General features: G+C 34.1%; 1 protein-coding gene across 3 annotated transcripts in view; it reads left to right on the top strand.

Annotated features, from left to right (window-relative positions):
* Window positions 1-4578, top strand: part of LOC123530779 (integrin alpha-5-like) — a 75672-nt gene extending 71094 nt beyond the window's left edge. For all 3 annotated transcript variants that reach the window (XM_053518662.1, XM_053518661.1, XM_053518663.1), the window contains 3 exons: window positions 1162-1241; window positions 2173-2242; window positions 2699-4578. In XM_053518662.1, coding sequence (XP_053374637.1) covers window positions 1162-1241; window positions 2173-2242; window positions 2699-2830 — 282 coding nt within the window. In that variant the 3' untranslated portion in view covers window positions 2831-4578. The remainder of the gene's footprint in view (window positions 1-1161; window positions 1242-2172; window positions 2243-2698) is intronic.
* The last annotated feature ends 9887 nt before the right edge of the window (window positions 4579-14465 follow it).

The following is a 14465-nucleotide window of genomic DNA, read 5'->3' as shown; positions in this document are numbered from 1 at the left end:
AAATCTTTTTGAACGTAACTTCTTTAGTACGGCAGTCAGATATTCTATCAAAATGTATATATTCAATTTAAAAAAAAATGTTTAGCTTTTCAAATAAGTAGTGTAGATATAAAAATAATTTCTGTCCTATTGTAACCCCAAATTTTCCCTGTTTGGGAATTAACTAATTGGCTGTGAATTGATTGAAAGAAGAAACTGAAAAAACAGACCTTCCCAACTCAAAATTTCTGGGTCAGTCAAAGCACAACAAATAACACTTTTAAGAGTGGCCATATTGGGATTTACTACTTTTCCCTCACCTCTACCGTTTGGAGTTTCATTAGGGGCACAAAGTTGCTCATGTGTCGAAGCAATCTAACTGGGTTTCAGAAGATATGTTATTCCACTCGTGTGCCCGTTTTGTCTGAAATATTCCTCATCCTCTGCCGTTAAATGGGGACGCCATCAGATTAATGTAGAACAATCAAAATTAAAAATAAGACACTCATCCCTTAGTAATTATAAATACAAAATAAAAACAAAGTGATTCAGTGAGTTTTGGCAAGAATTTATTTGCAAAATCATTCATGTAGTCTTTAAAACATATAGAAAAGCTATCTACTGTGTTAGTCACACTGTAAATGTTTGATTTCTGTGTTATTCTTAAAGAAATGTTAACTTCATGTATAATCATAACCGCCTCTAGGGTCCAAACTGGGAAAAAATATACACGCCCGCTCGCTTGTAAAATCTACCCGCCTCTGAAAAAATCAAAATTGAGAAGAAAAAAATTTCGCTCGCTCGCTCCCATTTCTTTTTTTTTTTTTTTTTTTTTTTTGAAAATTTTCCGAAGAACTATTAATCAGTTCGGTATGGCCTTATGTTTCTGTTCAATAAAATTTGCAAAATGTAATAGAAAATTACCTTATTTTAACAAGTTTCATTATTTCTGGCTGTCAAGAAATGAATGTATTATCATTGTCATGATTAAAAGCATTACATTGAGTAGTCACGTTTGTCCTGTAACATTTTATTAGAGTCATCGCAGTTAAAAGTACCGCAATTAAACGGAAACTTTTCTTACATTTACACTTCCAAAAAAAATGTAGTTTTATGAGATTTTTTAAACATAATTATCAAATAGAAAATGTGAAAATTCTACACACTGTTTCTGTTTGCAAGAGCTTGGCTCGACGACTTTACATCATTGCCGAAGATCTGCCAGAAGGTCTAGATGTGAAAGCGGAAACGAGCTGCAACAAGTGAGTAAGATAAACTGGAATTCTGTATGAATATTCAAGTTTCAAGTATTATAAAAGTTGAAATTGTGAATGTGATTATTTTAAATGAACAGCATTTTCAATTAAATACTGTTAGTCGTAGTAACTGGGTACTAGAAGAATGTTGATAGTTCTAATTGAATGTTAATAATTGTAATTGGATGTTGATTGGTTTTACTAAACAAAAATTCTAGTTTAATATTGATATATTTATACTTTTCATACTTTTACTAACTGGATACAATTGTTTTATTTAAACCTTTGTGCGATTTGTCAAATGTGTAGCACATAACTGAGTGCCACTGTAAACATTTCTCGCTTTATTCATTTAGAAGCAACATTCTAGACCTAAGAAATTTTACCTTTTTTACATATACTTATAAATACAAAAACAGTTTTAATTGAGAGTCACATATACAGAAAATTATGTTCTAATTGTAACAAAAACATGTTGAAATGACACTTTACATATACTTAGTTTCATTGATACCACCTAGGTGTCTCATGTGAAATATTAGTTCAGATATGATAAAATTATTGCACATATAAACATAATTATCTTTTATGGAATAAAAATGTTAAATGATATGGAATTATTTCTTTTTTATACCACCATGGGATCGCGTTTTGTCCTTTAGTCTGCTGGCGGCAAGTGATTTTGCCTTTGCGACCAGTGCAGACCAAGATCAGCCTGCACACCCGTGCAGTCTGATCATGGTCTGCGCTGTTTGCCATTCAGTCAGTATCGTAACTTTTAACCTTTTCACAGTTAACGGTATTGTCCAAATTGAAAGGTGGACAAGTTCATTATATAGATGTTTAGCAGGGTAAAGGTTATGATATTTGAGTTCAATATGTGAACGAGTCGTTACACAGTTTTAAACAGTATTATATGTAAGCTGTATCATTTCAGGCATGTTGCCAGTACATTTAACCTCAAGGAGGAATCGGTGAAATGTTCTCAGCTTGAATTAGGGCAAGAGGTTTGCAATTATTCAAAACAATTTACTTGTCAAAATTTCAGCAACTAAATGTTATCTTTAATAAAATTTACCCATTTGTTTTCAAAACAAGAAGTCATCCTGCAAAATGTGTAACTAAATTTCGGATTTTTGTTATTAATTTCATTTCGAAAGAATAAATTCCTTTAATTGTAGCCAAAACAGTTATTTCAGGGAGGGGGACATGCATGCAAGAAGATCATGTTTTAAGATATAAGAAATGGTTTGTGAATACAGTTAAGAGTGTAGATGATAGCCGAGAAGAACATGAAGTATGTAAAAATAAAAAACTGACACACTTTTGCATGACGACTATCACTCGTTTCATCTTAGTAGATTTGTAATTGATTGCACTGGTATCCAAAGTAATAGTATTTTAAAAATTAAGTAAAGTATCAATATATCAAAATAGTAACTTCTGTTCTATGTTTGTTCCAGGTTGATATCCGAGTTACAATTACTCTAAATGGATGTCCGAAGAATGGGAAAAGAAAGAACATCAGACTGGTACCATCTGGTGTACAGGAATCCGTTCTGATAGAAACTGAATATGCTTGCGATTCTGACTGAATCATTGAAAGACATTTCATTTTTTGTCGATGACCTATGTTATGAAACTTTTCACTCTCAATTCTATCACCCTAAAATCCTGTTATAGTATTCTAAATAATAAATTATCTAAATCCAAGTCACACAATACTAAATAGTTAACATATTTCACATATAAGTGTAACATAGTTATTCAAGGAAGTCAATTTATTTTTACTTTTAGCTCACCTGTCACGAAGTGACAAGGTGAGCTATTGTGACCGCTTGATGTGCGTAGTCCGTCGTCCATCGTCAGTCGTGCGTCGTCCGTCAACAAGTTCTGAAAAAAATCTTCTTGAAAATCACTGGGAAGAATTACACTAAACTTCACAGGAATGATCCTTGGGTGGCCCCCTTTCAAAATTGTTCAAAGAATTGAATTCCATGCAGAACTCTGGTTGCCATGGCAACCTAAAGGAAAATATTCTTGTTCAAAACCACATGGCCGAGGGCTTTGATATCTGGTTTGTAGCATCATCTAGTGGTCCTTTACCAAAATTGTTCAAATTATCCCCCTAGGGTCAAATATGGCCTCGCCCCGGGGGTCACATGGTTTGTATAGACTTATATAGGGAAAACTTTGAAAATCTGTTTGTACAAAATCACATGGCCTAGGGCTTTGATATTTGGTATGTAGCATCATCTAGTGGTCCTCTACTAAGATTGTTCAAATTATCCACCTAGGGTTAAATATGACCCTGCCCCGGGGGTCACATGGTTTATATAGACTTATATAGGGGAAATATTCTTGTACAAAACCACATGGCCTAGAGCTTTGATGTTTGGTATGTAGCATCATCTAGTAGTCCTCTACCAAGATTATTCAAATTATCCCCCTAGGTTCAAATATGGTCCCGCCCCGGGGGTCCCAAGTTTTACATAGACTTATACAGGAAAAAAGTTTAAAAATCTTCTTGTCTGAAACAACAACACTTACACCTTTGATATTTGGTTTGTAGCATTGTCTTATGGTCCTCAACCAAAATTGTTCAAATTGTACCCCTTGGGTGAAAAGAGGCCCTGCCCTGGGGGTCCCAAGTTTTATATAGACTTATATAGGAAAAAGCTTTAAAAATCTTCTTGTCTGAAACCATACGACCTAGGCTTTTGATATTTGGTATGATGCATTGTCTTGTAGTCCTCTAACAAAATTGTTCAAATTATGCCCCTGGGATTAGAAGAGGCCCTGCCCTGGGGTCACTTAGTTATTATGTGAGTTATATAGGAAAAATACTGAAAAATCATCTGATCCTATTTCGAAGACTGTTTAATTATAATTCCCTGATGACCCCAAGTAATATGATGTCACATGAACTACAGACCTACTTTCTTGTTTTTTAAGATACAGCCTTGAAATTTTGATGACATATACAGTTTTGCACACAAATCGTCAAACTGAATTTCATTGACCATGAATGTGACCTACTGACTTTCTTAATATTTTATCATCATTTTATCATTTGAAATATGTAGTTCATATTGCTCAGGTGAGCGATCCAGGGTCATCATGACCCTTTTGTTATTTTTCAATACGTTTTATGTTACAAAATTAGGCAGAAATGTAAATCCAATATCTTATAAAACAATTGTCTCCTTTTTGTGTGACAGTAAACAGTGCTGTGTTTTTCCCATCTTTGTAATCGGACGCTGTTATTTAAGTAAGCAAGTTTTGAATAATATAGATAGGATGATTTCATATAAAGAGAAAATAAATACTTAGTATAGCAGCATTATTTGTTTGTTTTTTATGCTTATAGGTATATAGTTTGTACTCGTTTGTTATTCTTTAATTGTGTCACAGTGCTTTAATCTATAAAAAGTCAAGGACAAAAGTCCAACAGTAAAAGCTATACACTGACACATAGCAATCACACATACATCATTGTACGTTGAAATATGTGTATCTATTAATGTAACCATGTACATAACGGCTGAGCACATGTACACATTGACACAAACAAATGCAATAATAAAAGAACAGACAAAATACACGAAAAAGGAACTCTTCAGGGTACCGCCGTCTTGGAACGGTCGCTAAAAAGGCGTGACTTAACAAAGATAAGAGGGTATTTTACCCGACAGCGCTCACCTGTGTGAAAAGCTGCAAGTGTGTTGTTTGTATAACGTAATGGTACAAGTACAGAGATAGGTTTATATAAATATCAAGGCTCTAGCTAATATGGATTCAGTGAAGAAGATATTCTAAGTTTCTTTTATATAAGCCTATATTATATACATGTCGCAAACATGGGCATAGCCATTTTTGAGCCTAGGGCAATAATTTGAACACTTATGATAGACAGTCATACCCTGATATCACAAGCCAAATATCAAGGCTCTAGCTATTTTGGATTAAGTCTTAGAGAAGAAGATTTTCAAAGTCTCTTATATAAAAGCCAATAGTAAGTACATGTCACACACGGGCGTTGCCATTTTTGACCCTAGGGCAATAATTTGAAAAGTTTGGTTGAGAGTCAAACCCTTATATCACATGCAAAATATCAAAGCTATAGCTATTTTGGCATCAGAGGAGAATATTTTCAAAGTTTCTATATATAAGCATATAATATATACATGTCACTCCCAGGGGCGTAGCCATTTTTGACCCTAGACCAAAAATTTGAACAATTATGGTAGAACGTTATATGCAAGACTCTAGCTGTTATGGATTCATAGAAGAAGATTTTCAAAGTTTCTTATATATAAGCATATGGCATATGGACATTTCTAACCCTAGGGCAATAATATGAACAATTACGGTAGAGAGTAAAACCCTGATATCACAAGCCAACTATTAAGGCTCTCTTTATTATCGTTTCAGAGAAGATCTTTAAAGTTTGATAGCTGAAAACCTATTTTTACCATAGTGACCCTTAAGTTCATTTGTAATAAGCTTTATCAAAATTGGAGAAGATGTTTAAAGAAATTGTCGACGACGGATGCATGCACGCACGCAAGCACGAACGATGGACACATTGTGATCACAGAAACTCACCATGAGCTAAAAATCGGGCCAGCAGTTTCATACAAAAAACCTTTTTTAAGTTTCCACTATATATATATATAAAAAATAATTTGATCAGTCTCGGTGAAAGGTTACATAAGGACCATTTGTGTGAAATTATTTCCAAAATCGGACCACGAGGAAATTTAGGAGATGTCGTTTGAATATTTTTCTATTTCTAGCTCTGGTGGGCCCAATGTGCAACCAAGCCAAACCGTTTGAACAACTTTGGTAGAGGACTACTAAAGGAACATACATAGTTTTATCAAAATCCATTCAGTGTTGACGTCGGACGGACGCACGCACGACGGACGACGGAAAATAGATCAATATGAGCACTTTGTGCTCAGGCCCCATGTTCACAAAACATTTTAAGTCTCAGCTGAGTTTGATAATGAACTTTTATTTGTCATGATATCTAAATAGCATGTTTAAAACTGAATATTAAGTTAATAACTATTTTCAAGTGACCTAGCAGCATTGATGATCAGTCTTATTTGAAAATAAGTCTTGAAGTTTTAGTAAAATTGTTATTGAAATTTTAAACTCGGCTGCGACCGAAAAATGTTTTGTGAACACGGGGCCAGGTGACCAACAAAAACTGATTGATCCCAAGTTAATTGACAACTTATTCCATTTCTATTAAATTTCACTATTAACGAAGACCGTAATTTTATATGATTTATGATTACAGTAAAGTAATGGTCACTGAAACCGACATGCTTTCCATAACCTTGAAATGTTCATAGTCATGTTAGAACAAATGATGGCTTAGAAAAAATGCAAATAGCATCTTTACATGTGAAATATGTACCCGATAGGCATATACTACTTTGATGAATTATTGATTATGATTACAGTATATACATTAATACAGTAAACAGTCACATACATGTTTTCGAAGAAAGACAATAGTAATAAAAGACCAGTAACAAAACGTTAAAATTAAGTGCACATATAACCTTGATGCACCAATGCTTTTTTTGCTGAAACTCTTTTCCATGATAAAAAATCACGATTCTAAATAATGACAAATGTTTACGAATAAAAACTTACTAATGCAAGATTGTAAAATTCGTAAAGATTGCGCTTTACAGATGGTGTTCCCTATCCTTCAGCCATTTGTTGTGTCGTAACGTTTTAATTTTGTTTGCATAATACGATGCTCTTTCAGCAACAATTGGGGCTCTTTCAGCACAACATATACTGTTACTATATTTCAAACCAAGATAAAGAAGTATATGTTTATAATTAAAATGCTGATAGTTTATTCCGACGGTTGTCGGCTGAAACCAAGCATTTGTCATGATGATCTCCCCTCGGATGTGGTTCTCCGAACGAAGCATACTGGACGCTCGACTCGACTTCACCTCACACAGATAAATCAGTATATGTAATGGCAATTTAGGTCTTATTTTTGCTTTTGCTATTGCATGGTAATCATTAATTGATTTCCCTGTTCTGCTTAATCTAAATATGTTTTAATCTTCTTACGAACAGCATACACCACACAATTTGTTTTGAAATAGCAAGCATTTTTCTAACATTCACAGATGTATAGCTTTAATTAATTCGAAGTAAGATATCCTGTTAATTTTACAAGACATATGGTGTCTGCAAGTGTTGATATTTAAAAAGACTACCAGATAAAGATGAATCCTTACGATAATTTCAAAGATAATATTTCTGAACTATTTAAAATATCCCTGTAACTAATTTATCAAAGATTTTGGTGAGGTATTCCGTTGCAAAAGAATGACAAAAGCTTTGTTATATAATACGTGGATGAAACAATACCTAAACTGAAACTAGAAACTACATAAAAACAGATTATTCAATGTATAGGGGATAGCCGCGCAAAAGTTGTTGTAACATGAAACAAATCCAATACTGGTTCCCCTCTTTCTCTATAACGTTTCAAATAAGAATTCAGCTGGTTTCTGTCTTTGTACTTTACTTGCTTACTGGTGTTTAGTTTACTCTTTCTCTGTCGATACTGCTTTAAACCATTTTCTCTGTTTCGCGCTATAATTAAGATTAGTGGCCATATGTTTCTGACACGTATACTGAAGACTTGTCAGTAAAGTGGGTCAGTTGCCAAGTGGTTAGTACGTTTGCCTATAACGCTAGCCATCCGGATTCGATTCTCGGTCGCGGCAACTATTTGTGTAATGTTACATGTAAGCAGATTTCTCAAAAGCTATTAGGCCAAATGCTTTAAAACATGACACACGTCTTTGACATCATGCGATGACCTCTCCGGATCAGGTAAAATAAATGTATGCCTTTTTAACATAGAATCTTTTAAAAGTACTGAATGTAAGCAGGCTCCTCGTGAACTATTTTGCTGAGCGGCATTATGAAATGGCCATTCTAAATTTAATATACATAAAGTGTATAAAATCGTTTCCCTTATTCAATTTTTTATTGTACCTATTTTCCTCTTTTCGTTTCTTTCCTTTGTTTCGCCAGGCTGATAGTGTTTCCCTTAAACACAAACTGAGGATTTAAATCTCAGCGTTGTTTTTTTTCTTTTGTAATTTTACTGGTTTATGTTTCTTTAATGAATATTTGCTAATCAACGCGAAAGAAACAAAATGGTTGCTTTTTTTCAGTAATCCAGAGACAATGCTTGTGAGTTCATCACTTTGTTTTCATTATGTTTTCAGAAAGACTCACGTAAAAAATCTGAAACGCTATTTTTTTTAATAAAAAATAAACTCGGCTATATATTTAGACCCCATCTGTTAAGTTCATGAAACATCAGCGGTAAAGTTGCACAGCACTTTATCATTTTTTGATGGTATGTAGTAACTCACACCTGAAGATATGAGAAAAAATATTTAAAGTTCCACAAGGCTTTAAATTTTATGTTACGAACAGATGAAACAGCTGTCCAAATAGATAGTATGCATACTTACATGGTTAGAAAAGCGATACTTTTAATACTGCACGTGAAGTTTTACAGTAAGAGCCACCAAGGGAGGTAATCAAAAACAATAGATTCCATAAAACTCTCTACTATGTTCATCAATATTCAAATCTTTGACTCGTATTAGAGAAAACAATAAGATATCTACTGGAAATAGGATTTAAAAAGAAATTGATATATTTTAGTTCATCTTGGAAAATGTGACAGCCACATTTTAAACAAAGGCATTATGAACCTTTAAATGGGCACGAGTATATATATGCGTGTGATTAGAATAATAATCTTTAAGGTACTAGTAACCTGGTGTCTGTTTTAATTTGATGTTCATCTGCCAGAGAGCATCTTTAACTCCCGATCTACAATTATAGGTAGCGTATCATAGTAGAGGATCTTCCATGATTTCTTGTCCATACTGATTTTATTAAACGAGTTGCAAAAAAATGAAAAACTGCTTTGACCCTGCCAATTTGATTTTTATATATACAGTGTACTTTCGCTTGCTGCATCTGTCTCTTTACTCTTTACAGTCTTTCAGACAGAAATTACTGGGCTCTTGAATTAAGTATAAAGACATACCTTTTATACAGTATCTGTTTTCAACGATGAGATTATTTTCCCTCAGCAGCATTGGTTTATTGTAGGACATTCCTAGCACCTACCTTGGGTACGCCAGTCACGTGAGCGGCAGGTAAATATTCCGGTTTTTTAATTAAAAGGCCCTCCTGCGTAGACCAGCCACTTGAGCTGCGAGTGAATAATTAACAAATTTTAATTTGTTATGATTTTCTATTATGACCTGTTCAAAATAAGCAAGTACAATTTTCCTTGTGGAAAATTTATAATGAATTGGCCCCATTTCTTACAGTAAATACAAGGACAGTCACCAAAATAAGAGAAAGCAGACACAAAAATGTAAGTAATATTGTTTTAAAACTGAAAAAGGGTATTTATTATAATAAATGATCATTTGTTCCAATAAACAAAAGAAAACTGTATGGCCACGGGGCAGCAGCCCTACCCTAGGTTCCAATTTAGGCTCATGTTACAGGGTGAGAAAAATGTGCAGCCAGACCAGGACTCAAACCCGGGGCTTCGGAATACTGCACTACCGACTGAGCTAGCCGGTCGCCTACACATTTTCTCCCCGTTTTAATATTCAAGTCTTATATAGTGACACTCAAATACTGGCAAAATGCAAGTGAAATTTTCGAATTGCAACATTTCATAAATTAACTTGCATTTTATTTGCATATAAAAATGGACTTTATTTTTTATTTCTTAGACTTGGTTAATTATGTGCAATGCGGATTAAAAATTCATTCAGAGTCAGAGGAACAGATAAGCTTCCAGAGTTATTTGGGTATTGCCCCATCATTACGGTTGGGCCATTGGCTAAGCTGACTTTGGTATTTTAAACGCCTTACTCCATGATTTTTATTTCAGTTGCTTATTCGTATATTTCAATTCGAATGTCTGAACAATGATTTAATTAATGTAACTTTCTGGCAATATTTCAGTGAAACGTTTCGTAGACAAATATTCTCACATATAAAGTGGTTTACCCAAAATATGTTTTTTTTTCAATCATCCGAAAGTTTTTTGTTGTACTTTTTAACACCAGGAGGTTTTCTTCTTCCGATGTTTGGGATGGTACTGGTTCCGATAAAAATGGTGGACAAAGCACCATATATTACTGATTAGGGGACAAAATGAAGGAAGCTAACACAGTATGACTTAGTTGTGGGTGGGGCAGCAGCTGTTTGGGGATGACATATGTAGATCTAGTGTTAACATGACTGAATTTTTGTTTGTAAGACTAAATTAGTTAATACAAAATTTAAAAAAGATTCCAATATTAAGATCGACCGGAAGTTGACAGAATCAGATACCTCTGGCTTTTTTGTGTGGGCTAATTGTGGATTAACTGCTTCAATGCGTACCTTGATTATTTCTAATTCAGGTAAAGATCATGTTTTCTGAATAAAAGCAATTGTGTGCCCCAGAGCTAAAAAGAAAACCTTCGGACTTGTTCTTGTGAACCTCGTCATGGATATGGTTACCGAATTTTGTCATTGCCAGGTCTAAAAGTCATTGTCAGGTGAGTAATTTAAGGTTTTCATAGATCTCTTGTCCTTTTTTAGCTCACCTGAACTTTGTTTAAGGTGAATTATTGATATAGGTGGATGGCCAACGTCTTGAGTCAACATTTGTACTTAAACATCTGAAACTACAAGCCAGAGCAATCTGACTAAAGTACTTGATCTTCTAAACGAAGATCTGAGAACGACCCATTCACATTCGTCTTCTGTATATTTTGGATTTCCATTATTGCTATTTTTATGTTATCCAATCAGACGACGATTGTCAAAGGATAAGAAAAATATGCGGTTATTCCAGGACTCGAACCCGGGACCCCTCGCTTACAAAGCAAGTGGCCTACCGACTGAGCTAGCCGGCTATCTGATACATAACGACATAAGAATTGTAAATATCAAAAGTCAATGCTACATGTAGATTTGCAAGATGTTGTAAGCTAGGCTCTGATTGGCTAGCGAAAGAGCCGTCAGAACGAGGCAATGAATAGGTCGTTTTCAGATCCTATGCGTAGCGTAATATAGGAGATGTACTTTAGTCAGATTGCAAGCCAGAGTTACCAGCTCAGAATAACACAAAACTTAGGTCAGCTGCATCTTGGAATAGACTTATATCAGATTTCTTATCATGGTTTAGCTTGGCCTCTGTTAAGGGCCGCTAGAGCTAAAAATAGAAAAACCGTTAAAAGTCTTCTTTTCATGAACCGTATGATGGATCTTCAGCAAACAATGTCTGTAGCATCATTGTAAGGTTCTAATCTAAATTATTTTAGATTGAGACACCCGGCCCCTTAAGGGTCCTAAGTGCTAAAAGTTATACCTTTGAATGACTTCTTCTCATAAACCACTTGATAGATCTTCATCACACTTGATCTGTATTATCATTTGATTCATCATTTATAGGAAAGTTACTAAATGATCATTTGAATATATTAAAGATTTTCATTTTTATGTTTTGCATTGAAAACCATGTAAACATTTAAATGAAATTCATAATTAAAAGTTTTCTGTATATTTTTATTTATAAAGTTGACCAAATTACTGAGTAAGATTTTTAAGAACCAACACAGGTGCTTTGTTTCACAATCTACATAAATGCTGTCCAGATCTGTTGACTTACTGAAATTTTGATAAATTATCATATCCAGGATTTTCAGTTTAATATTTGGTTTGAAAGGTGCATAGAAACGAGACCAATAATTTTGTTTTTGCAGCTCACAAAACTCTGCACTATATAGTGGTTAGATGCAACATGTTTAGTATAATTTGTGCGATTTTCACTATTTTCAGGCATCTTCACATATTGCTTTTCCCCTGAAATTAACCCTATGTCTGTAGATACTGTCTCAATATACAGAGTATTGTTCTACTGTTCCAGTGTGTTTGTAGACAGTCTGAAACCACTTGTTGCAGTTCATGAGGTATGCATTTCCATGTTGTTTTTTCTTTAGTTCTGGTTGTGGGAAGCAGTTTCCAGCATTCAGTTGTTAGCTTTCCAGAGCACGGTATACTGTGCAATCATACGTATTTGTGTTTGTATTTTTTGTGGATTTTCGTGGTTGTATCAGTTTATAAAATCAAATCCCAAGAAACAAGTAAATTATCTTGGAAAGTGAAAATCCATGATTTCATATCTGAAAGAAATAGTATTTTTGGGATTTACACCCGCAATATTAAATGATTTTACAGTGCTGGTTAGCTATTGTTATTGCATGGTGTCCATCATCATGTTTTGTTGTCAACAATTTTACTGAAAAAGTGTTAACACTTCAGAGGCCAGAATTTCATCTAAACTTAATTGAATTTTGTCAGTATATTTGCCTAATAAAATCATTAACAAGACCATTACCTGGTCATTTTGAGTCAAAAACGTGGTAATTTGGTCAAATCTTAGACATGCGTTGTTAATTGTTCAGAAGCTACATTTTCTGCCTAATCGTCATGAAACTTTATTTGTTTATACGTTTATAGTTAAGTTTAAAACTGAATTAATTGAATTTAAAAACCTAGGGCAGTAGGTTGAATTATCAAAAAACCCTGTTTTAAGTCTGAAGCTGCTCAAAAATTTCTTGGCGAATGCTAAAAGTCAGAGAATAATGTTTTATCTGTTTATGTTGAAAACATGATACATTGTAAAATACAGATTAAAGCTAGTCACTTTTTTATTTTATTTTTGATACGTACTTATTTCAAGTTTGCAAGTTCTGTCCAAAAGCATCCAGTACTGTACTAAAGGTTTCATTCACAGATTAGCTGTATTTCATGAATGGACAAAACAAAAAAACTTAACCAAATAGACAGCTTGTTCTGTGAATAAAGTTTTGGTACAAGGCCTTTCTTATGTCTGTATAAAAACAAAATTATCATTTGCATTACCAACCATAGTAACACAGAGTTTGTAATTACAAAATTACAATAAAGGCAGGTAAAAACATTAAGCCTGCACAACAAGGCTAATATGTCTCTAGTCTATGCTCTTAACATGTTGGGGTGCAAATAGATTTGCACATTTGTGTCTTGTTTGCAGAGAGTTGCCATCTAATGACTTTTTAGCTTGTCTGATTTTTCGCTCTCCTGAGCAAAAAGTGTTCAAAGTGAGCTATTATTGTGATCAGCCTGTGTCTGTCCTTGTGCTTCATATAAATCATAATAAAACCTTTTAAACACTCTAGAGGCCACATTTTCAATTAGATCTTCTTAGAAAATTTCAGAATTTTTGTCTCTATTAAATCTAGGGTAAGGTCAAAACTGGACAGCCTTAGGGAAAAAACTAAGTCATTAGGTCAGAAAAACTTTAATAACACTCTAAAGGCCACATCTTCTTAAAACTTTGTCAGAATGGTTGTCTATGAAGTCTAGGCCAACTTCAAAACTGTGTTATCTATGGCAAAAACTAGGTCAGATCATAGAAAGATATTTTAACACTCAAAAGGCCATATTGTCTACATGGTCTTGACGAGACTTGGTTTGAATGTTTGTCTGTTTAAAATCTAGGATAAATTTGTACCTGGGTCACTTGGGAAAGAGCGAGGTCATTAGGTCAAATCTTTAACACTATAGAGGCCGCTCAGAATGTTTATCTGTAAGGAATCTATGTAAAGATCAAAAGTGGGATACCTGAGGTCAAAACTATGTCACGAGGCCAAATCATTGCAAAACTTGGTTAATGATCTACCTGATGTACATGAAACACGGTAAGAATGTTTGTCTCTATGAAATCTAGTCCAAATTGAATACTATGCTATCTAGGGCAAGAGTTAGGTCAGGTGAGCGGTAAAAAATGTTATTGATGTCACTTGATTATCAGCAGTGGCATTTGTTAAAAATTTTGTTCAGTTCAACTAAAGCTTCAGGGTGAACTATTAGTATAGTTGGGTGGATGGAATAGCTCTCTCTGAGCCAGTTTCCATAACTTCGACTTAAATTTTCAAAGGTATGCTCCTTTTCAACCAAAGCTTTTGTTTGTAAGCCAGAATTAGGTGGAATTAGGTTCAAATTGTCTAGCGTGCTGTCATTAGACAGTTCTTTTCAAATGTTATGGGATGAGTTGAAGTCGGATCGATTCCCGATTAAGACAATGCCTTATTT

The sequence above is a fragment of the Mercenaria mercenaria genome, chromosome 11 (genome assembly GCF_021730395.1).
Source record: "Mercenaria mercenaria strain notata chromosome 11, MADL_Memer_1, whole genome shotgun sequence".
NCBI classification, from domain to species: domain Eukaryota; kingdom Metazoa; phylum Mollusca; class Bivalvia; order Venerida; family Veneridae; genus Mercenaria; species Mercenaria mercenaria.
This window is presented reverse-complemented; position numbering and strand designations above follow the sequence as displayed.